The following is a 25,633-nucleotide window of genomic DNA, read 5'->3' on the forward strand; positions in this document are numbered from 1 at the left end:
CAAAGATGGAGGGTATAGTCCAGAACACCATGCTGTATGGATTCTGATACTGTTTTTGTTTTTCTGTATCATGCCTTTTCAGTCCTACAACTAATATGATTATGCCGGATATTCATTTAGGTGACAAAATAAATTCAGAGTCTTAGGTGTGCTGAATTTAGGTGAAGCCTTTTTGGAGATCCCTGGAGAAGCAATGGCTGACTGAAGACTATTGTAAAGAGCGGAGCCAATGTCAGTGATGGAAAGAGGAGCCAGTGAATAGATCAGCTCTCCAAACTCCATTTTTTTCTCTTTTTTTCCTTTGGCCTTTTAAATTGTTTTAGCTGATATTTTTGTTACTGTAATTTTAAACATCAATGAAAATTATTTTTAAAAGTTTGATGTGAAATCTGTCTTCTGTTGTACTTTGCACATTGACAGATGTTCAGAGAAATTCATCCAGCTGGTTCAAAATAATATGCACCATTGGTTTCCCTCAGCCAGCAAGCTTTTGTGATTCTGGAGACTAAAGTTACATACTAAAATGTTACCCAAATTCAACTGAATTAAAATGCTTTAGCATCCTATATTGCCTTCTATTAGTTCGCTGATGCTTTTCACTGCTGAATGGCTCACTTGTAGGTATACTGTAATACAATTTATACTTCAAAATCTTCACACCTTGTTGAGTTACCCTACCTCATTTAGTCCTGGAAGTTTTGTCCCTAATAGTAAGAACGGCTGGTTCCAAGCATTAAAAACAAGGGGGTACTTCTATAGTGTCACTCTAGTAATTATATTCATGCACAAATTCATATATTTTCTCTCTCTAGGCTTATCTCCTTCTCAAGTGACTAGAGTCTGATTTGAATTTTCAGCTGAGTTCTTTGAGACCAGTAAATTGTGTGAGATTGCTGATCCAGCATTGCAGATAGAATTTGGACAGGTAGCTTGCAGACGTCACTTCCATCTGTTTCCCTCTGTAGGGATCTGTCAAATTTTGGAGAATATCTAAGCAATTTTCTCTGCATTACTGCTTCCTCCACCTCTCAGAATAGCGTCTTCAAATACATTTGCTTTGCCTGATCACTGTAGAATCTCAAGATGTAGAGCAATAAGTCTGATGCCAGCTAGTTTTCAAATGATAGTGTGTATGCAAGTAGGTTGTCAGTCATCATTTTATTGGTTATTAAATAGGAAATCCTGTCATAGTGCCTGAAATTGCAGTTATGGGCTTGGTAACTTTATTTCCCATGACTCAATTTTTTACTAACAAAAGCTGTAATGCAAGTATTAGGTTTGGCTCTTGAAACAAGTCTTCTGGCCAGTAGCCCGGCCATCTATCTGTAAAATATTCTGTATGGCAACTTCCAATCTGCAAGTTCCAAGATTCATATTATAGTTAAGTTGATTTAAAGCTTCAAAAGCCTCATAACACGCTAAACTCCTCCTTTAGGAGACTGTCTTACAACTCAAATCTTTTCACTTATCAGATAAAAAATGTTAAGAGGCTTTGCAAAAACAAAATTAGTTTAACATGGACACAAATAAACTAATACAATGGTTCATACTAGAAATCCCACCATGGTTAAAATATGTATTAAAAAACCTGGATTAATTCATTTTTCTTTATATACTTCAAAGAGCATTAGGAATATAAACTTTATAGAATAATATTTCTTCTTTCCTCTTATTCTTTGCAATTATTAATTGCATTATTAATTATTAATTGCATATAAATCCAATAAACAAACAAACATTACATATTTCTGTATCTCCAATGTGGCTCCATCTTTAAAAGCATTATTGTGAACAAAATAGTTTTCTGAAAGCTTCTATTACAACTAGTTCACTTCATACTGACAAAGTGTGCACCAATTTTGTAGCACTAAGCTTTCTAAACTGCAAGGATTGAATTCCCAAGGGAAAACTTAAATCATTACTTTGCTATTACAGTTTAAAATCAGCTAGTATTAAACAAAATCCTCACTGAGCCTTATCTATCCATACCTTTGGTCTAAATGAGCCAGCCATAACTTGATGGAAGTTCTATCTATAGATAATATAAAAAACAGCATTTTCAAAATATGAAAATGGGGTAGAACTATTATGGAAAACAATTGTTAAGCTAAAAGGTAATTTGTGAACCTTGAATCTGGAGGCCTCCTATATTCCCTTAATCCCCAGATTACTCCATTGTATTCTATATAAACATTTTAGAATCTAGAAACATGATTTCTATACATATAACCTCTACGAGAAATAAAACCGAAGAATTTTCTCAACACATTCTGAACAGTTTAATCTGGGGTGAATCTGCAAATTCATCAAAGATACGCGACTTCACAGCCACCCTCAATCCCTCGAGCATAAAATTAAAAAAAAAAAAGACACGCAAACTTTCTACGATTCACGCATGCCCATTCTGGTGGTCTAGCCCTGCCCTCCGCATTTATCAAGCAAACGATTGGTGCGGATGCTCCCAGACGCCCAACGTCACTCACACGCATGCGAATAACTCCTTTTCTAGCTCCAGCTTTGGAGCTCCTCGTTCCCCGAGTCGTGATTTATTAGCGGCGCAGTTCCGCCCCTTTACCCGAACGAATCCGTTCCCGTTTTTCGCCAAACCTAGCTTACTGCGCATGCCCGCAGGAGCGCTGGAAGGAAAGGAAGGAGGAGGGGTGCGGAGGAAAGGGGACTGCGCGCGCGTCTACAGGCAGCAGGCTAACCAACCGGCGAGCCCGAGCGGGTTTGAGAACGCGCATGCGCGCCCTACTTCCCGTGCTGGTGTTTCTTGTGACTGCTTGGGCCGAGCGAGCGACCGAGCGAGTACTTGGTTTCCCGGAGCGGCGGCTAAGGCGCGGCTACGGCAGGGACGGCGCTGGCGGGTAGGTGCTAAAGGTCGGAGGCGGCTAAGGAAGAGCTCCGTCTCCTCCCTAGGGAGCGGCGGACGTGGAGCGGGGTCCTTCCTCGCCCGTGGGGCCAGGGCTCCGTGGGCCTAACGGCTCTCGGGCTCTTCCTCGGGATCCAAAGGCGCGAGAGGCGAGGGAGGTTCTCGTCCCCTTTCGCCCATACTCCCCCCCTCTTCCTTCCGCGAGTGTAACTTCTGCCTCGGCTAAGCAGCCACGAATAAGACCCCGCCTCGTACCTCTTTCCTCGCTGCTTTCGCCGCTCTTTGTCACACCCCGAATGGGCTCCGACACCTCCTGCTGCGGTGCCGCTGAGTTAGGAAGGCTCCCCAGTTCCCCGCCCCGAGTTTCACGGCTCCTCGTAGCCTTGTCCCACCGATGGACCCGGTGGTGAGTGGACAGGATACTCCTCCAAACTCCGTGCCGATCTCCCTTCCCTCCTTTCGAGTTCCGCTTCAAAATCCTTGATCTTTACCCAGTGATCTCTCTCAAGGCTGCACCTCCTCCAGAATCACGTATGGGGACTATTAAAGCGTGGAGGTCATAGTTGTAGGCTGTGCAGGTATCGCGTAGACAGGGTTCCTCCTTCAAGCTCTTTTGCGTTTTGCATTGGGAGTGTGTGATCACTATAAGAAAGAGATCTTGCAATAACTTTTTCCATAAGCAGTTTAATGTAGAAGAAAAGAGGTTGAGTACTCTTTGTCGGAGAATTTATTGTCATTGCTGTTACTTTTGCTCACATATTGGAACTCAGTTTCAGTTTCTTCTCAAATAAAAATGAACAGTGTTTATTACTTCCCTAGAGTTGTTTGGGAGAAGCTTTATTTTGTTTTCCTTAACTAAATAGTGTAGATCCCATGTTTTCATCTAGGAAGTCTGCATTCAGGGAAATGTGTTGTAACAATTGCTTTACACAAAAAGTCATGTTGGTAATTGATAGAAAAGACTTTCCTGTTGACCTTTTGCTTAAAAAAACAGCTCAGTATTGAAATTGGAACAGACTAGATATGCAACAATATTTTAGAGTTACATTTTGATGTTGAAAACTGAAATCTCCAACTTAGTTCATATTCTATCAATTCCTTTTTTTCTGTTTCCAAATTACATGTTCTTGTGCACTACATGCCTGGTTAGTCTGTTATTTTTCACTCTTTATACCATTGTTTTCTTGTCATGCTTTTTGCTTTAATTCTGTATCCACTATCCCTTTTTTGAGTACAATAATATTACTCAGGGCAAATTCTGATTCAGAATTCATATTTCTCTGCGATTTTCCATGTTATGTCTCTTCATTGTATGAATCTTTAAGAGATTTTTCTCCAATTGCTTTTATTTGTGGTAAGATGGATGCTTTGACAACCTTCTTGGGCTACGCTAATTTCTATTCCCAGAAGTGGTTTTGCTGATCATGTTATTTGTTTTGCACTAATATCTTTTTAATTTTATTTTTAATGAATTAAAGTTGCCCACACATGTAAGAATTTCATATTGCTTTTGCACATTAGAAGACACATTAAATATATTTAAATAGTTTATATGCATGGTGTTTAGACTGAGACCAACACAATTTGTTTATAAAGGATGTTTTGGCTAACAAAAGTATAAAGTAAAGGAATAGGTTATATTTGAATATACTTCCTAGCTATCATCCAATTGTTAGGTGGCCTTGGCTCATATAGCACAGAAGGCAGACAAGATAAGGACATTTGCCGATAAGCTGATTTTTGTAATAAAAAGCCTATGTATGAGGAGAAACTTGTTTTGCTGCCGATAAGAAAGTGAATAGATAATAAGCAGGTATTTAGACAATGACATGATGCAGTGGAAGATTTTGGTAGCTATTTGTAAAACAAAACCAAATTGTTACAGTAGAAATAAAAGCTATTTTAGGTTTGAGTGAAATGTTTAAGCCAAGTAGTAGTTCACATGTAATGCAACCACCCATAACCTAATCAGTTTATTGTTAGAGAAAGTTGTTTTGGATTAACTAACCATCCTAGGTTGAATGAAATAGGAAGGACAAGTAACAAAGTGTTGATACTTCCCTGCTATTAAAGAAAATTGCCTAGAATGGTTTCACAAAAATGGGACACCTGTAAGTAAAAGCTTTCTTCTTTTCATTTCCCACCCCTTTGTCCATTGGGGGCAGTTAGAACAATAGCAGATACATAATCTCCCTTTCTATACCAGCCTTTATCAGGTTATCAAGTTTTTGTTTTTTCCTTAAGAAACATAAAGTAGGAAGTGACAGCCTTCCAGCTACTTTCCTCATAGCTGGACTTCCTGCAAAGATGGCTGCTCTATTGCTCATTTGTCTGCCATCATATTCCAGGACAAAACATTTACCACAGGATAGCATCAAACTGGATTAACTATGTTATGTGAATACAGCCTAACTTTGGGGGAGAAAAACTATACCTGCACTTTATTTTGAATGATATTTACCTCTTCCAAAAGTATGTGTTTAGAGCCTTATAGTGATTAGGCTACCTGGATTAATCTGTTACTTAACACAAATTGTGGATAAGCCTTTAATAGTGATTGCTCTTAGGTAAATTTGTTCTTAGCTGTTGAGCCAGTTGGTAATGAGGAAGGCTTTCCACCTAGAACAAGAGCAGGCACTCTGATACTTTTTCAGTATTTTATACTAAAATTTTTACAAATTCAGTTTAATTTAACTTGCTGGTCAGTCACTTTAGTGATTTATCCCTTCCAAATTTAAGTGGCATCTGGTTTCTTTTTCCCCATTCTGAATACCAACTTACAATTCAAAATTTGCATGATGTATTGCAAGATAAGCTGTATGATAAGAAGCATCAGTATTTTTTTGCTCATCTACTGCAACCTGTATTATAGAATGACAATGTTAGACACCTGGTGTAGTTGGACTTAAGAGTGTGAAATCTAAAACAGAATATGGCATAATTTCAAGATAACTCATGTAAAAATAGGTGGTTTAGTTTCAGATACAATTGTCTATAACATTTGTCACAAGAATGAAATCTTGGTGTAATGGCACGTTAATAATTATTCCATGAGGTTTTCAGATCCTTTGTATCATCAGGTATAGATTCTTTTATACCATCAAGTTCTCCCTTTTAAGAAGATTAACTTGCCTTCTTGGCTCTTAGTTTTTCTTTCAAGCAGCATATAAAATGAAAATATAACTGTGTGTGTGAAATGCATCAATTCAAACAATTACAGTTTTGAACAAGAACATGAAGGTTGGTGAATAATATGTCTACATAGCATCTTGGTACTCTTTCAGAATCATTAAAGAGATGTGCACTACAGTGTCCAGAAATGCTGTTTGTCACACTTCTTGGAACAAACAAATAATGTTTTTGTGATTAAATTTAATTTGTATGAGTGTAAAAGTGTCCATTGGGGAAGTAAGATCTTTAAAAGGCATTCCTGACATTCAGCTGTCAGATATCATCAGGAAGCTGTCCTGTATGACCTTATGTATGCCCCTTGCAGGAAAAGATTCAGATTAAGACAAAAAGTGTCCTCAGGGAAAAATACAATAGCTGAATGTGCAGAAGGATATTTAAAACTGGAGCTTTAATAGAAAAGAAGAAAATTGAAACTTTATTTTTCTCAAGTTATTTAGACTTGAATAAGGCCATTTAGAGCAGGGGTGTCAAACTCACGATATCATGGCGGCATCACATGACGTATCAGGACTTTTTCCCCCTTTGCTAAACTGGGCATGGGTGTGGCCAGCGCGTAATGTATCCAGGCCATGGGCTGCAAGTTTTACAGCCCTGATTTAAAATGAATCTAATGCAGGAATCCAGATTGAAGCATCTTTAATAAATGGGGATCTAGTCTTTGCATGAACACATTTGGACTATGTTTGAATACATTATTGAGTAATAGCTTATACAGCAACCCAGATTCAATCCTATTGTCAAAGTCTTCTAAAATTTATTAATACACCCTTTTCCTATAATTTAAGACCATTTCTCTATGTTCTTCACCAAGGAAGATAATAACAGGTCTTGTCCTTTCTTTAACTATGTTAGACTGGTGTTAACTGAAATAATTAAAAGAAGATAAGCATTTGAAATAACTTTGCTGTGGCTTGAGAACTAAAATGGGAGAATGGGCAGAGTAATGCTTCCCATCTCAGCGCACATTGTTTTAAGAAACTCCCCATTTTATGTAAGAGAAAACATTGTATCTTAAAGTTAACTTCAGTTTGGAATTAAGACATGCCTTTGGAATTAATATTAATGTAATACCTCAGAACAATGTTATTTTAAAAAAATGCTGAACTATGATATGAGAAATAAAAAAAATCAATCTATAAAATGTACTGATATTTATGAAGTTTCAGCTCTGATATATGATTTAGTAAGAAAGGCTGGAGTCACTTAGAAGTTATTCATGTACTGAATTACCATGTTGTCTGAAACTGATGGCTGATGAAGCATAATTTTTTAGATACAATTAATCACGTGCCTAGCATCTAAATACCATTAACTGGTATAAAATGTTAAAGCTTTTTGAGAGCAATGGATAGGGGGCTGTGATATAGCAAAAGTTAAAGCTTTCATATTTTGTTCCTAAGGTTGCAAAGGAGTCTTGGTTCTTTTTCTGTTGAAAATAAAATACAGGTTAACAATAGTTTTTCGCAATAACATATTATAAGCTGCTTCTGTCATTCACTAAAACACTCTTTTTAAAAAAATACAATAGATTCTGTATTAAGTGTTACAAGTTTCATATAAAACATTTATTAACATAAGTAATAAAATCCAGCATTTTCTCTAACTGTATATTAGGTATAAGCCCCATATTCTTGCCTAGGACCTCACTAAATAATTTTGCAAATCCTGTGATTACTAATTAAGCAGAAGTATATAGGCACAGATGGGTTTGGATTTTTAAGAAATTTTTAAGGGGTTCCTTTAATATGCCTACTTATATGGTCATTCACCAGAGGTCAGAGAGGGCAGTAAAAGGGAAAAACAAACATTAAAAAAACTACTTTACAATAGCTTTTATCATTGTCTTTTCTTTGTAGCATCCAGAACCACCCAAGTTTGTTTTTAATGGTTTAGTCCTAAACTTTTAAATAGCAGCTGTGATTTCTTTGCACTTTTTTAAAGTAAAATTTCTCTTAAACCCTTGTTTGGATTCTTCTATGCAAATATTCTACCTCAGTTGTTCATGGGAATATTCATTCAATCAGGATTCCTTAGTAGCTGAATTTTTAAAAGTGTATTTCCTGGTTGCAAAATGGGCTTTCTACCTCTGTTTATAATATTTTACATTATAAACAGCAAGCTCCGCTGGCGACCATCAGCCCTGTGCCACGTGAGTCTGAAAATGGGCGCCCCAGCCGTACAGGCTGGCATCCGTCTTTATGACAAGGCGCTCTCAATCCTTGAAGAGGGAGCCTGAATGATCGTTCTCTAGGCGCTGCAGGAGTGTCCAACCCCACCCTGGGGTAATCTAGCGGAGCCGAGTCACCTCTCCTGACAACATAGTTCACCTTCTTACTCCACATCATTGTTTTTCAAAACGACCTCCAAAGGAAGCAGGAGGCGTGGCTACACTAAAGATTTAAACTCAGTCCTTGGGCAGCAAGCTGAAGTTAACCCATGCTTGCGCACTCCCGCAGCGCCTAGAGACCAACCATTCAGGTAAGCCAACGGTCAATTTCCGCACCTGTTTATCAACCTTTGTTCAATTGTTTATATATGTGTGCTTGTACATCCAAAACAGACATGGAGGATATGCAGTATCTTGGATCTGTTTCCTATAAAGGGCCTTAGAACTCTGTTTAATTTCCTGGACTGGGAAGATGATGACACTGAAACAGAGATTGATCAAGTCTATAGAATTTACATGATTTTTGCCAAATTAAGAAATTAATTTAGAAATTAATTAAGAAAGGAGTGTCTTTCTGCAGTTTGTCATAAAGAAGACCATCGACCAAGTTTTATAGCAGCATTTTAATACTAGATAGAGGCTTGATAATTCCAATTAGAATACACAAGAGGAAGGGGGATTTTTTGACAAACAAATCAGAAGAAACAAAATTCATTTTAGATGGGTTAGGTTGGAAGGAGTGATTGAGACTAAAACTATGGAAAGCAAGAAATATTTTGGTAAAAAAAAATAAAACTGGAAGAACTATTAATGGACATGACCAAGCAAATGCCATAACAGTTACAAGACATTAAAAAGATACCATGATGCGCAATACAGATATTAACATTTCTAAAACTCCTGGGAAATTGTAATGCAGTATTTCCCCCACAGAAAGAGCATCTGAGAAAAAAGTTAAAAGTACACAGGGTAAATTACCAAAGGTTTTTATCTATTTAATGGATAATTAGGAGCTTGTTGATATATGGAGATATAGAAATGGTGAGTCAAAAGAATACATTTTTCTGAGAGGCATCCTTTTCAAGAATGGTTATGATTTGGATTTCTGAGAGGTTTATGAAATTCAGACATTATCAAAGGAAATTTTTTTCTAGACTAATAATAAAGGCACAAAAGTAAGGGTGGTTTGGTATACAAATGAAGCTTTTGTAAGAGAATATTTAACATTATGTAATAGTGAATTTAAAAAGAAAAGGCAAGAAAAATGATTTTGGATGAGATAAAAGGAATTTTAAAATCCCCAGGGAATGTCAAGTATTACTCACCAAATTAAGCTGCTGTGCAGGCAATTATGTTAACAGTAAGAGAGATGGAAATAAAGATGGATTATGCAAAATAAAAATTTGAACTTGCAATCAAATAAACTTGGGAGATGGTTGGGATATAAGTTGTGGAAACAAAAAATAAAGTGATATTAAAGTTGCAACAAAGGAATATTGCACTGCAGTTTTTTGCAAATATGCAAAAAGAGTTTCATTAGTATTATACACCTTTATATAAAGATTTAAAAAATTTATCAGAATAGGTGGCTAAATACTCTCATAAAGAGAATTTACTGAAGATTACAGAGCATCGGACACAAACTTTGAATGGACTTCGGTTCTGACCCCCCTCCGTATGGTGAGTCACACCGACACAAGATTACTGCTAGACAATTTATTCACAGTAAATTAACACACCGACAAGACTTTGGCAGCAACCCAGACTTCCAGAGATAAGAAATACACACCAGAGCTTCTCCAGTCTTAGTATAATAGTTGAGTCCTGCAAACAGCCTCCTCCCAAAGTCTCTTCTTATATACTCTCTTGGGAGGAGCCTAATCACAACCACCTTCATGGTATTGGACCTGGGTACTTGAGAGACCGCCTGCTGCCAATTACCTCCCAAAGACCCGTCAGATCACACAGGGTCGGCCTCCTCCGGGTTCCGTCCACCAGCCAATGCCATCTGGCTACTACCTGGGGGAGGGCCTTCTCTGTAGCAGCTCCGGCCCTTTGGAATGAACTCCCCGCGGAGATCCGGACCCTCACCTCTCTCCAGGCCTTCCGGAAAGCCGTCAAAACCTGGCTGTGCCGGCAGGCCTGGGGTTGATGAGTTCCCCTCCCCTCTCGACTGGTATGGCTGTGTGATTTTCGTGTATTTTAATTATGTGTACTGTTGTTTATGTTCCCTTTCCCCTTTGAGTTGTTTGCCGCCCTGAGCCCCTCCTGGAGAAGGGCGGCATACAAATAAACCTAAACTAAACTAAACTAAACTAAACTAAACCCGGCCCCAATTATCTTCTATATCTCTAGTTGCTGTTGGCACTTATCTGCCCGTCTTTGCCTGGCGTCCGGGACCAACTCCCTTAAGCTCCTCCCCACTGCTCCAGTGCCTGACATCAGGGACCAACTCCCTTTGGCTTTCACCCCTGCTCCGTGCCTCAGGCGCCTCCTGGTGGCTAACCAGCCTTTCTGGTCCCTCCACATCTTCCAGAGCCGACTCATAGGGTCCCTCGCTATCGGAGTCTGTTTGCAGCTCCAACAGCTCCTGCTGGGCCACAACAGACTTATAACAACACTGTGTGGAGCTATCAAAAAGACTAAAACAGAAAAGGTATTTGGTTCAGGTTGATTGCTGCAGAGGTGGGCTGCTGCCGGTTCGGGTGAACCAGTAGTTCTGACCACTAGCTGGGCCTACCCACCCGACCCATCCTGTCCTATCTATCTCACTCTCTGGCTCCCTTGCCCCACCCATGCAACCCAGCTGATTTCTGGCATCAGCTGCTCTACTCACCACAGCTGCCCGAGAAGGTGTGCTGGAAGCCGCGCACAGGAAATTGCCATGTGTTTGAAGCTGTGCACAAACATGGAAGGCGCACATACGAGTGAAGCTCTCATTTTCGGTTCTGCACTAGGCGAACCAGTTGTTAATTATGTGAAGCCCACTTCTGGATTGCTGACCTCTTCCTATTGATTTTTTTGAGGATAAAATTTTACAGTCTAATGTGAGTTTTTACCTAAAAGACAATTACATGTTAATATTACAAGTGTTTGAATATTTTGTAACCTTAAAGCAACATATTAAAAAACAAGCTAGATTGATATTCTTACATGCAGAGAAAGTCTTTGACAATTTGAATTGGATTTTTTTGTTTAGAGTCTTGTAACATATGAACCTTGGAGATAATTGCATTAAATGAGTAAGATTGATTTTTATACTTCAATATTTTGTGTAAAAATGAAAAAAAATGAACTTGTAATTTATATCTTTGATGTATACATATAATCCTCGACTTATGACTGGTCACTTAGCAGCTGTTCGAAGTTATGGATGACCTCCTTAACATACTTATACCTACTTATAACCCAGTTTTAAAGTTCCAACGCCTTTCCTCCTCTCACAGTCACGTGATCACATTTCAGGCCCTTGGCAACTGGCCTGCATTTACGGCCACTTGCAATATCCTACAGTCACATAACCACATTTTGCTGAAAACCAGCATTTAATGTATTAGGATTTAAAAAAAAAAATCCAGCCAATAGCAAACTAAGTTTGCTTATTGCCTGTGGTGGTCACTTTATGATCGTGGCATTTGCTTAATGACCACCACAGAACAGGGCAAAAAGAATATTGTGCTATAACTTTACAGAGATTAAATATATTTGTACTTACAACTGCTATGAAAAATATCAGAAGACACTTGAATTTTTTCCTTTTCTATTTTCCTTCAAGTTTTTTCCTTGTACTTTTTGCTTTCTGTTTAGTTTCTTTCTTTTTCTTATTTAGGGAGTTAGGAAATTTATTTTTAACTCATTTTTAAAGTTTTAATAAAATCATATAAAATATAGAACAACTGAAGACAGAATTTTAGAAATTTTGTCTTTAATTTTTATCTCTTTTTTCACATGTGTCCCTTTTAGTAGTTCTAATTTAAAAGGGATTTCAATCAATTGATAACCACTACAAGCTCTTAGTTTAAGTTTATAGTATCAAGCTTCCAACAATCTGGCTTTCAAAAGCATACGTTATTACCATAAATGCCTACAAGACTGTGGTTGAGAACATTCCTAAATCAGCAAAGCATTTACTTACATTTCATGGTTTTATGCTGATACTTTCTTTGCCTTGTGTTGTATTTTAACCTCTGTATTTGTATTTTATTTCAAAAATATTTGTGAATTCATAGACGGAGTTATTACTGACACTGACTCTGTGCTTGATGCAGTGAAAAATGATAAACGAGGGCATATGAAACTGACTAGAATTGCAGTAATAACAAGGCTTAGCAATGAAATTGCATTCATTCTGCTCTCCTTTATAGTTCACTGCCTTTTGGCTTCTGCTTGTGTAAATTGCTAGGTTTTCAGAAAATGTTCTATTACTCTACATGTACTAGTTAATCATCTCTGCTAGCAGAAGTAGCTGCTGTTCTTAATGAATAATTTACAAGATTGATCACTCACATTGCTCAGTAATACAATGTTAGACATATAGAATGACAACATGCAATATTGTCTAGCTCTAACAACTACTGTGATTGATCTCCAGTATAAGTTGTAGGTGATGCTTTTATCCAGCTTTTATCATTTATATTGTATATGTACATTATTTTCATAGTGATATTTGGTTCTGATTGATGCTTGCCTTCGTATGCAAATATGGCTTATAAATACATTATTTTAATTTTGAACCCAACAAGAGCTTGATTTCCAGGTCTTCCAGGACTGTACAGAAAGTTGATTCATGATTATATTTTAATGTGATTTATAGACACACAGAGAGAAAAAAATGTGCTTGGGTTTCTAACAAATTCAGTCTTAAAAGAGAAAATTAGCCTACAAAACAACTTGCATCTTTCTGTATTATATAGCATTTTTTAAGGAAATTGGGCAATTTTTTAAAAAAGTCACGTTCGAGGAATAATAATTGGTCTTACCTGAACTGTTATTTTAGGAGGGTCACAGGATGAGCCAGGAATGGGTATTGTGGTGTTCAGTTGGCCTCGAGACAGAGTTAAACTGAAGCCATGCCTCTGTGCTCCTTGCTTCTGGCTCCCAGTTTCAACAAGTCACTTGCTCTGAGAAACACCTGAAACAAGTCACCCCCTATCCCCTGGGATCACTTCCCCTCCCCCATGAACCAATCCTAGGGTGGAAACCTGGCTCATTCTGCGACCCTCCTAAAATAATTCAGGTAAGACTAACTGTCATTTTCCGGAGGAAATCGCAGGATGAGCCAGGAATGGGACATAACCAAGTTAACATCCCTCGGGTGGGCACTATTGGTCCTGGGTCCCTCATGTGCTACCTGTTGTAACACCCTGCGACCAAAGGATGCATCAGCAGACGCGTAGGCATCCAACCCGTAGTGCCTGCTAAAGGGAGACAGGGAAACCCAGGTCGCAGCCCTGCAAATATCTACAATCTGAGCCTGTGAAGCCCAGGCCGCTGAAGTAGCTGCTCTTCTGATGGAATGAGCCATGGTTCCCTGTGGTACCGGAAGGTGCTTAGCCTCATAGGCCAGCGCAATGGCCAATTTAATCCACCTCCCGGTCGTGGAGGAGGACACCCTTTTTACCAGGGAGGATGGGTAAAAAAAAACAAAAAGTGCCTCAGACTTCACGAAACCTTCCATGCGCCTCAAGTAGATGCATAGAGCACGCTTGACATCCAGCCGGTGCCAAAGCCGTTTCCCATCTTGGGACAGAGCTGGGCAAAAATCTGGTAAAATCACTTCTTTGGACCTGTGAAAAAGGGAATTTACCTTAGGGATGAAAGTTGGGTCCAGTTGTAGGACAATCCAATTCTCATGGAATACGCAAAGGTCCAACCTGGAGGACAAAGCCCCCAGCTGGGAGATGAGACGGGCTGAGGTCACCACTACTAGGAATACCACCTTTAAGGTCATGAGCTTTAGGCTCACCATCAGTGGTTCGAATGGTGCCCCCTTCATCGCTTGTAGGACCGTAGGGAGACTCCACATGGGGAACCTATGCACCACTGGAGGGTGAAGGTTGCTTGCGTCCTTCAGAAACCTCCTAACTAATGGAAGCTGAGAAAGCGGCTGGTTCTCCTTCCCCAGAATCACTGTAAACAGGGCTGCCACCTACCTCCTAAGCGTGCCATGTGAGAGCCCCTTATCTAACCTGTCTTGGAGGAATTCCAAGACCTGTGATACTGAAGCCGTGCGGGGATCCGACCCCAACATGCGGCACCATGACACAAAGGACCCCCAGGTAGAATAATAGATCCTAGTGGTTGAACTCCTATGCGAGGCCTCAATAGTCTAGATTAGCCTTTGAGAAAGCTGGGCGTCCCTCAGACATTCCCACTCAATCTCCACACAGCCAACTGCAGCCACTGTGGATTCGGGTGTATCGGGGCCTCCTGCCTGAGATCTATCTCCCCACTCCCGGGATTCTCCAAGGGTGCACCATGGTCAGGCACATGAGGTCCATGAACCATGATCACCATGGCCAGTAAGGGGCCACCAGGATTAGCTTTGCCCTCTCCAAGACCACCTTCTGAACTACCCCGGGGAGGAAAAATGTAAAGCAGGCTGCCCGGCCACTGCATTGGAAGAGCGTTGACTCCCTCTGACCCCTGAGCTAGAAACCGGGAAAAGAACCGCTCCACCTGGGTGTTCTGCAGTGTGGCAAACAGGTCCACTTCCGGGTGGCCGAACTTGGAGCAGATGATCAGGAACAGCTCTGGCAGCAGACCCCACTCCCCATGGTCGACCATTGTCTGACTTAGCTACTCGTCCTGGTGGTTGTTCACCCCCGTGACTGCTCCGCCCAAAGTGATCAAAGGTGATGTTCCGCACAGGCAAATGACTATATACGGAAACTGTGCCTGAACCAACCAACCATCGAAACACTTGTAAGGCGCAACCGAATGCGATGGGCAGGGCACGTTTGGAGAATGAACAGCAACTCCTGGCCCAAAATAACCATTGAAGCACCCGTGCCCAAAACCTGGAAGGTGCATAAGAACGCCCCACGGAAAACATGGATGAAGCTGATTGAAGAAGACCTCTCGCGAATCCATTTTACCATACGAGATGGCAAAACTGCCGCTCAAAATCGCAAACAATGGGTGGCGATGGTTCGGGATGCATGCGACTCTACAGCGAAGGGATTGGCGATGCCGTACCGATGCTAAAGACTCAAGTCAAGTCAAGTCCGCACAGGCGCCAAGCGCCATCGCCTCACTCCAAAGAGCCCTGGAATGCGTGCCTCCTTGGCGGTTGACATGGGCTTTCGTAGCTACATTGTCAGTCAGCACCAGAACATCCTGAATGCTATCCTTGAAGTGCCGCAGCACCAAGTGTATCGCCTGCAGCTCCAGCTAATTGATATTGTGCTGGAGGTCTGTCCAGGACCAACGGCCTTGTGTTGTCTGAGACTCCAAAAGAGTCCCCCACCCATATAAGCTTGCATCCGTCATTAGGGTGAGGTGCTCTGGCTTCTTGAATTTGCAGCCCTTGTGCAGAGCTGGGGAGAGCCACCACTTCAATGACAGACTTGCGATGTCACTGGAACCTTTGCCTCGGAATTGCTGGAGTTGGACCTCTGATGCGGCAAGAGACACCATTGGAGTGCTCTCGTGGGCAGGCATGGACATGGCACCACATCTATACAAGAAATGAATTTTCCCAGCAGACTAGATAGCACCGCTACGGGAACATAACACTGACATCTAACTAATGTCAACAAATTAACTTCATAAACTAACCTGTCAGGGGACAGGAACACCTTCCCCAAGCAGGAATCTATGATGTGCCTAGATGCAAGATCCTGGTGGAGGGAACCAGGGAACTTTTCCCTAAATTAACCGAAAATCCTAACTATTGCAGTGTTACCACCACCAACGAAATGTCCTCCCTTGTCCGCTCGAACGACTCTGCCTAGACTAGGATATCATCGAGATAGCACTGGACCCTGACGGAGTGCTCTCGGAGGGAAGCCACCACTGCCGCCAGCACCTTAGTAAAGGTCCTCAGTGCGGATGCCAGCCCAAACGGTAAGGCCATATACTGGGAATGCCTACCTAGGTAGGAGAACCTGAGGTATTTGCGGTTGCTAGGGAAGATGGGAATATGGAGATAGGCCTCTGTAAGCTCAATGGAAGCCATGTAGTCATTGGGTCTGACCCCTGCCAAGATGGACTTCTGGGAAGCCATCTTGAATCTCCTGTAGACCAAGTGAAAATTCAAAAGCTTAAGGTCCAGGATCGCCCTCCATCCCCCTGACCTTTTTGGAATGACAAAAAGGTTGGAATAGAATACCGATCTGACCTGGTGTGGCAGAACCAGTTCCACCGCCCTAATATTGAAAAGGTGTTGAATCGCCTGTCTCATGAGCTTGCATTTGGAGAAGGAGAGAAAAAGTCCAAAAATGGTTCGGTGGGATGGAAAGAAACTCCAGCCGCAGGCTAAATCTAATGGTGTTAAGTACCCATGTATCTGTAGTAATTTTGTCCCAGGCATCGGCAAACAGCGCTAATCTGCTGCCTATGGGTGGGGTTGCCTCCGACCTACTGTCTCCGGCAATAGGGACCGCCACTCCCTCCTCGAAAGAGCCTTTTCACTTGGGGCTGGATCCAGGGAAGCCCCAAAGAGGGAATCCCCTACATACAGTGCTGATGCCAGGTGCCATTTCGCCTTGTTGTCAGCTTGCCACCCCCACAGCTACAAGAGATGGTGGGAAGTAACCAAGAAAGCCATCGCCCAGGAATACTTCATGGCATTCAAAGAGGCGTCAGCAGCAATTGTGCGACAGCAACCAGTTTGCTGAGATGCTGGTGGGTATGGACCTCCTCCGGCGGGATACAATCTTGCATCTGTTGGAGCCAAAGGATCGCATTGTGTCTGAAGAATGATGCTGAAGCTGCCGCCTTAATGGCCCATGCGGTCGACTGGAACATCTTGCAAAGAGTCTGCTCTGCCTTCTTGTCATCGGTTTTCGAGTAATCAGCAACATCACCAAATACCACCGTAGACATGGAAGCCAAAGCCACCACTGGCTGGTCTACCATGGGCACCTGCAAGGCCTCAGAAAAACTCGGTTCTATATTAAAGAATCTCCTATCACTACTGCTAGGGTTAGGAAACATCCCTGGCTTCTCCCACTGCTTCTTTACTAGCTCTAGGAACAACTTAGGGGCAGGGATTGCTTCCTTCACTGCGGGGGGTTCAGAGAAGACTGGCCCCTCTGGCTTCGTCTCCGGAACTTCTTCCTTAGCACCTTCCTTGGTGCCCTCTGTGTCACCCAGCTGTACCATGGCCCTAGCCTTGTGGAGCAGGGATTTGAATAAATCAGGGGGGAATAACCCTGAGAAAGTTGGTGGTTCAGGCTTCAAGCTATCTTCATCATCAGACATATCTACTTCTCTCTGCATCAGATCCCCAGCCATGGAACCTTCGCTAGCTATAGAAGGTGACACTGGCCTGCGCACCTCTGGGAGAAGGGCCCTAGGCCTGGTTTGGACCATGGATTCCCCCCCCCTTACGTCACGGGCATAAGGACTGCAGCCCCCTGCTGTAATCCAGTCGCAATTTCATGTGAAATTGCAGAAGAGATAAACCTCTGTATACTTGAAGGAAGCTGCTCCATGTCCCTAAGAAAGGAATCCTCCCCCCTTTCTGGCTCACAGTCACCCAAGGCAGGCGTGATGGATGCCCTATCCTCCACAGCATCCCTGCACTGGAATGGATCTCTTAAATAAGGACTCTGCTCCACCATGGGAAGGCAAGGAGAAGGGGGAATATCCCTTGCAAATTCCCTAATATATTCTGAGGAATCCCCCCTAGAAGGAGGCCTAGAGGCAGACCTAATGGGAGATCTAGATCTCAAATGAGAGGAGTCAAGCCTTCCCCTCTGCTCAGCCCTGGACACTTGCTTCTCCAGGGCCCTGTGTCTCCTCTTCTCATCTCCCTGGAGGGCTTATCAGCAGCCAGGGTCTTCCTCAATCTGGCAGAGGCTGTGGGCCTGGATCCGGCCCTGCTGGAATTTCCCTCCCCTGGAGACAATGGGGGGAATCGGGCCTCTCTTTGCCATCCGCCATAGCAACAAGCCTCCCTGCACTGGATTCAACATCAGGGCTTCTCCGGCTCAGCTTCCCCCAACCTCAGTCAAATAAAAGACTCCCAAGGGCACTCATGGCCTCCACACATCACTGCAAGCCGCTGGTAGACCTTTCCGTCCCTTTCCAAGACTTCGATGCTTGCAGCTGCCATGTGGCACCACAAGGCTCGCTGCATGGCTCCAAAGCATCCCACACCATTCCAAAGCTTCCTGGCCTGGCCCTGGGCCCACAGAGACTTGCTGCTGCTGCTGCCGCTATAAGTCTGCCCCCCCCCCGACAAGACGGAATGAGTGCTAGGCGCCGCAGCAGCCTCTGTCTTCATTCCACATGGCCGACAAAACGAGGCCAAAATGGCCACCGTAATGGTGTCCGGCCTCAAAAAAAAAAAACCCTCACTGAAGCACAGGACCCTTACCAGTGGCCAGGAGCAGCCACATCGAAGGAAGGCTTTCAGGCAGACCAGATGGAGGCAGGTGAGAGAAGGCAGGGAGGAAGAGGATGCAGGATGGGTCTGGATAGAGAATTGGATTTGCAGGCGCCAAAAGCAACTTGTCCTTCTTAGGCCAGACGCAGTTGAAACTGGGAGCCAGAAGCAAGGAGCACAAAGGTGTGGCTTCATTTAACTCTGTCTCAAGGCCAATTGGATATCACAATACTCATTCCTGGCTCATCCTGCGATTTCCTCCGGAAAATAAATAGGATTTTATTGTTAGAATTTGGCTAACAAGTTATTAAAGTGAACTGGATGACTTTGGGGCAGTCATATTCTCTCAACCCAAACCATGTCATCAGATTGTTGTTGTGGGGAAAATAGGAGGAGGAAGGTGTGTTGGATGTGTTAGTGACCTTGAGTTATTTGTAGAAATAAAGGCACAATACAAATAAATAAAAATTATAAGGCCCCTGATATATTTGATTGTCAAACCTGCAAGAGCAAGACAAGAAGGCAGATTGCAGCGGTGAAAGAAAGTTTGTGAATTCTTTAGAATTATCCATAATATTTCAGTATTTTTACCTGCAATATGATCTGAACTTTATCTAAGGCCTATTAATAGATGAAAATATATGATTAAAAAGTACAAAAAAATGTATCATGATTTAAAAAACAAAATAAAAACATTAAGCCAATATTAGTTGTATGTTATGTGTTTCTGAAACTGTAGTTTAAGATTTAGTGATTGGTAGACCTCTTCTTTTAGTATTACAGAAAGTCTTCAACTTATGACTGTAATTAATCCTGCAATTATGGTCCCAAATCACAACAGTCCTTAATTGGATCACGATGTGACCACCACTCGATTTTACAATTTTTTTATGTGGTGGTCATTAAGCAAACACTGCTGTTAAGCAAGCCCATTGTTCTCTACGGGCATTTTTGCCAGAAACCTGTAAATGCAAATCAGTTACCAACTGCCTAAAGTTACATGACTATGGAGGGGAGGGGTCTAATATTTTCTTCCACACATTACCATTTTGACCCATTCCTCTTTGAAAAATTGCTTCAACTGACATATCTTTTTTATCTCTCATGCATGAACTATTTGCTTTAGGATATTCTACAACATTTCACCTTTTAAGGCTAGAACTTTGACTCGGCCTTTCCAAAACTCAATATTTATTCTGTTCTCTCAATATTTAAGCTTATCGTGTTGTATATTATATATTTTCTGACTTTTTTCTGTAGTCTTGGTAAATTCAGAATTCATTGTAAGTCATCTAGATCCTGAACTTGCAAAGTACTTCCAAATGATGATAATCCTACCATTATGTGTCATAATTGGGATGAACTTTTGTTGAAATGCAGTGGGGGTTTTTCTCTCCAAATACAACGTTTCTCATTAATGCCAACAACTTGCACATTTGTTTCAACTGTCCTCAAAGCTTTATTCATAGCCTACTGTTTAGCCAAGTAAACTTGACAGAATCCTTGGCTACTCCCATGAATGTTCTCTTTTTAGTTTTTCTTGACATGAGACATTCTAAGAATGATCTGCAGAATGCAGATCCTTTGCTGTAACTATGAAGTTCCATTACTTAGTGGCCTGCAAGCCCCTTTTCTTTATTCATGTAGTATTATATAACTTTCTTTTAAGGTAATGGTTTTGGATGACTATTTTTGGGAAGAGTAGCAACAGTGTTGCGTTTTTCCATTTTTGTACTCTCCTGGACCGTGAATTGATGAAAGACAACATCTTTGTCAGTAGTCTTATAGTCTTTTCTGGCCTCACATCTGCAACTCCTATTTTGATCAGGATAGGATTAATTTCCATAACTTTTACTGTGGGGATTTTTTTTTAAATCTGGTTTTGTTCTGGAGAGGGGCACACCAATATCTGATCTTATTAATATTTAATCCAACTCATTCTCTTAAAAGAGTTGATTATCTAGGTGTTTATATATTTTTCTAATTCGTGGCTCCATGAGTTCAATAAAGATACTAAACTCATTGGGTTTTTTGTTTTGTTAAAATCTCTTCATTAATAAGGCTTAAATGAATCTCTGATCATATTGTACTTCATGATATTAAAGAAATATGGATAATTCTAAAGGATTCACAGACTTCCTTACCTCTTGGTTCTATACTTCTGGACAATCCGATTAGAGGAAAAAAGAGTTTATAACTGAAAATATAGTATGGAAACTGGAGAGTAGTTGCCGAAAGCATATGGAAGTATATATAAAGGAAGCAGATGAAAGAAGTAGATTATTCACATCTGCTTCAAAAGTAAGTTGATTTAACAATGAATTTATGTTTCAAGATGTGTTATGGAATTTCTGACCAACAAGGTTTTAGTTTTTCTTTGAATAGGTAGTTTGGAAGTACAGTGCTTAGCCAATGCTTTCTGTCTGCTAATAGAAGAAAGAAGTTAGCAGAATATTTTTCCTTTCTACTCCCTACTGCACATTCCTTACATCTGCTTTGGGTGACAGCCTTAACTTTTTAAACTGGATTTCAGCATAGAGAGAAAGAAAGAGGGGAAATGCAGATGAGTAGTATTGTATAATTGCTTACTATATTTCAGTCTTCAACATGTGAAAAATGAGTGATTTGAAGTTTAATAAGTTCTTCCATTTATGTTAAACATAATCTTTTAGTATTTTTATTAACATTAAGCTTAGCCAAATTAAGATAATTATTAATGTTTGAGGGTTGAAAACAAAATGTGTCATATCTCACAAAGTCAGAATTATTTCAGATTTGTAGCTACAGAAACCAAATCGCACAAGAGAGTTGTTCATAAATAATTCTTTCATTTAAAAATGTTACAAATAAAAATGTTTTCTTTCTTTTTTCTAGATAAAGAGAAGAGTTCCAGATGTCAATTTTTTAAATGATGTGAAGATTATTGAAGCAAATATGCATAAAGACTGATAGATGTGATAGATGTGTGACAATGAATCAGACTGGAGCAGACAAAATGTTGTAGGACAGTGTGGAAGAAGACAGCATTTTTGTTTTCTGTCAATTTTTTTATTTTTATGACAACCTTTGAAAATTGTGAGGTTCCGAGGCTGGATTTACTCTGTGTACAATTGATGCATCTTTAAAGAAGCAAAACTTACTTTCTATTTTAAAAAGTAAAAACTATATTTATAAAGGGTTTAAGAAGACTAAAACAGGACCAATCCTCCAGTTTGCTCCTCACAATTCCTCTTGAACGAAAAGGATTTTCAGCTCAGCCTTCTACCAGCTGTTACTGGGATTTAGCATTCAAGAGAAAAATAAATGCAAGCAACTGCCACTCATCCCTAGTTCCTGATGAAATCAGGGGGCAGGGTTCTAGCCCTGGGAGAAAAGAGCATTCTGGAGGCAGAAAAACATGTGTTCTAATCTAACATACTTGCTAATAATGTAACTATCCCCAAACATAACCCACAATGCATTGTTTTATCTTGAAAACAGATTAGAGAAGAAAAACTCTGCCTCGAAAATTATTGTGCAATTTCTGAAAATAATATGAAGTAATAATACATCAAAAACCATTGGAAGCTTATATCTAGTACATCATTTTCCTTGAATTTTTGTCCAATCCATCTTGTCTTCTTGCACTAAAAATTCCAATCCAGCTGCAGTTTTCGGCCTTATTGAACTATTTTTTTCACCTTCAGAAGATGATATTCTCCAGAAGCTGCATGACCATTACTTTTTCCAGAATTTAATTTTACATTGTTATTTTTCAAAAGGAATCTTGGGATTAGGTTTATTATTCTCCTGATTGGATCCTGTTCTGTTAATTTAATAATTCTACCCAGATTTATTCTTTTTTGTCAATGCCATCTTGATTTATAATTGTGAATAAGATCTGGCTCTTAACAAACAACTTTGAGAACTTGGATACTCTTTTAAGCTTTCCCCTAATTTCTTGTTTTGCTTTGTGTTTTGAGAAAGCTGCTTTCCCTAATTTTCTTACCCTTCTTGACTCCTGTTGGGCCTGGGCTATGCTGCAGGGCAGATCATCCACCAGAGCTCCAACATGCCAGCAGCATCTGGAAAGAGATTCAAACCTAGCAAGTATGTCCCAGTATCAGCTGCTGCAATCTTCTTAGTAGGAGCCACCACTCTCTTCTTCGCTTTTACGTGAGTCAGAAATATCTATTACTGGGATCTGCAATGGAATGGACTGGGGAACAATGATGCGATATTGGTGTCTTTGTTTTTGAGCATCCATTACAAGAGTAATTAAAAACAGAGGTGTGTCCTATTCCGTTAACTTTGCAGAAATAAGGATAGGATTGAAGCAGAATAAAAGAATATAAAGTTTATGTAAGATAAATTAATTTTGAAATGTATGTTAGTATAGCATAAATTCTTTCTTTTGGTAGTAAGGGATGAAAGAGTCCAGTTTTGGTAATTGTGCTTAGATGGCTTTATGTTTGATTTGTGGTTTTAGGCAATGCAGAATGGTGGTAATCTTTGCCAAAAATCAGCAACACGTGGTACAAATCTTTATCTGCAACCTCTGGTAGGAAAAGTGCTGTCCTAACAACAAGAAACTTGTTAGGATAATAATTAGTGTTTTTACTAGAATTTTACAAGGACACTTATCTTTAAAATGTAACTGAAGACTATAAATAGTGAAAAGGAGCCCATTTTATTCTAAAATGTGCTAAGTGTGATAAACATGTGATAAACACATTGGTAGTATTGTTGTATATAATTAAAGAATACAGGGAATATTTTCATTTTATTTGGAACAGAATTGCTGCTGGATTTAATAGTGTGCAAAACTGCTGCAAATGTGATCCTTTTCAGTTTTGTCCTTGATTATTATTTATTAATATTGTGACTTTTTCCTTTAAATTAAATAATGGATGGCATAATTAAAAGAATAACTCTGTACTATTTCTGTGCATTTAATTAAATAATATGGTGACATTTTTAATCTTAACTTTATTTTTAGTCATACAAGATGGGGACAATTTCAGATTTATAGCTAGCCTTATTTATCCATCATTTATGTAAACAGTGAGGCTGTGTATTCTTTTTGGATTCAAAGGAAAAAGACATGGAATATACATTTGCCCTCCTTTAAATTGTGCACATCTTTTGGGAGGTTACTACTGCAGTAACTTTGTGAATCCAAGGAGAAACAGTGTTTTTAAAGAAGTTGTCAAGAGATGCATGAGTGTAGATACGTATGTTTTCCTTTGAATTTAAATCACAGTGGTCTTTCTACTAACCTTTGAAATTAGAAATATGAGCCACTTCCTGTTTAATGTCCAATTGTTTAATGTGCCGCTTTATCTCTAATGAACTTTTGAGTATATTCTAATGTAGCCCAAATGTTTTAAGCTGCATTGGTACCAGTCTAACATTTAAGAATTATTGGTGTGTATATATGCATGATGCATGATGATATAATATTAAGAGTGATGCACTCTTGCACATAAGTTAAAGTTGTTGAAAACTGATTATGCTGAGAAATATACTCTAGAAGTCATGTTTACATAACTTGTTTCTTAAGTGCATAACAATTGAAGAGAATGGATGAGACACAGCCTTCTAACAAATTATGTTACTTGATAGCTAGATATATACTGCTTGTTGGCATAGTGCATATATTGAAGAAAAGCTTTACTAATAGTAAGTGGTTTCACTAGCTTTACAGGCTATGGCTGCCTCACCCATGCTGCCCTATGATTGGGCAGCTCATCACCTCATCATCCATATGAATATGCCTTACAGGTTTTATTTTCATGTGTATTTTAAGTTTTAGAATAGGCAATCTCCAAACTTCCAAACTGAATAATATAAAATGTTTATATTATTCTAAACATAAGAAAAAGGGGAAAACTTACAGAAGTGAAAAATGAACATGATAGGAAAAGCTAAAGAACAAATGAATAGGCTCACCAAAAATTTAAAAATGTATGTGACTTGTCAAATACATATTTTAAAAAATGCTTTCAAAGCTGAAAAAAGTCATTAAACAAATTTTAAAAATTATATATATGTATTTAAAAATAGAACATAAAAATAAAGCAATTTATGTACAATTTAACATCAAATTATATTATTTGACATCTGAATTAAATTTTTAGAGATATTTGTTAAAATACTGTTCAGTTTCTGCTTTGATGTAAGTATCTTTCTAGGTAGCTCCTCTTCTGTGAATAATACACAAGTTGTGTGTGTGTGTGTGTGTGTGTGTGTGTGTGTGTGTAAAAGCTTATATCAGATTGTACCCTACAAAGTATGAATATTTAATTTTGAAATTGCAAAACTATGAATAAACCCAATACTGCAATCATGCTGCAGTATTGGTGCACAATAAATGGTTTAATCATATCCAATGGCTGCTGAGAATGTGCAAAGCTATTTTTTTTTTTGCTTGATTGTTGGTTCTTTGGGTTTTGCTATCAACTCCCACCTTATCTTTGCTTTTTCCTGTGCAAGTGAACAGATTTACAAACAAGGAATTGGACTATAATTACTTTACATTTTAAATTGAAAATTATGTTTTAATTTTCTAAGAAAATTTATGCAGGAGCCTAGGTCCTACATGTCCATCTAAGGACATGCTTTGACTGAATTAGCATGTTACAAAGCATCTTCATTTCCAATTTTAAAATTAAAATCTTTAGTTTTAGGCATAGTGGACTCATTAGAAGAAAAACTCAAAAAAATTCTTAAGTCCTTTTTGTTCTGTGGAGAATTGCCTTTTCTACATATAAGTGCAGCCTGATTAGAGTAATTCATGGAGCCTTGCATTCATTTTTCTATTTTATTTTTTTTATTTTTTTATTTTTCTTGGATTTATATGCCGCCC

At 39.7% G+C, this 25,633-nt stretch overlaps 1 protein-coding gene across 1 annotated transcript in view; it reads left to right on the forward strand.

The window, feature by feature from the left end:
* Positions 1 to 2,696: 2,696 nt before the first annotated feature.
* Positions 2,697 to 25,633, forward strand: part of ZDHHC5 (zDHHC palmitoyltransferase 5) — a 70,694-nt gene continuing 47,757 nt past the window's right edge. Inside the window, exons 1-2 of the mRNA XM_014056938.2 lie at positions 2,697 to 2,867; positions 21,661 to 22,941. Of these exons, the coding sequence (XP_013912413.2) occupies positions 22,838 to 22,941 (104 nt within the window). The 5' untranslated portion in view covers positions 2,697 to 2,867; positions 21,661 to 22,837. The remainder of the gene's footprint in view (positions 2,868 to 21,660; positions 22,942 to 25,633) is intronic.

This window comes from Thamnophis sirtalis, unplaced genomic scaffold, assembly GCF_051295495.1.
Source record: "Thamnophis sirtalis isolate CommonGarterSnake01/CBP01778 unplaced genomic scaffold, rThaSir2_p1.2 scaffold_1, whole genome shotgun sequence".
NCBI classification, from domain to species: Eukaryota; Metazoa; Chordata; class Lepidosauria; order Squamata; family Natricidae; genus Thamnophis; species Thamnophis sirtalis.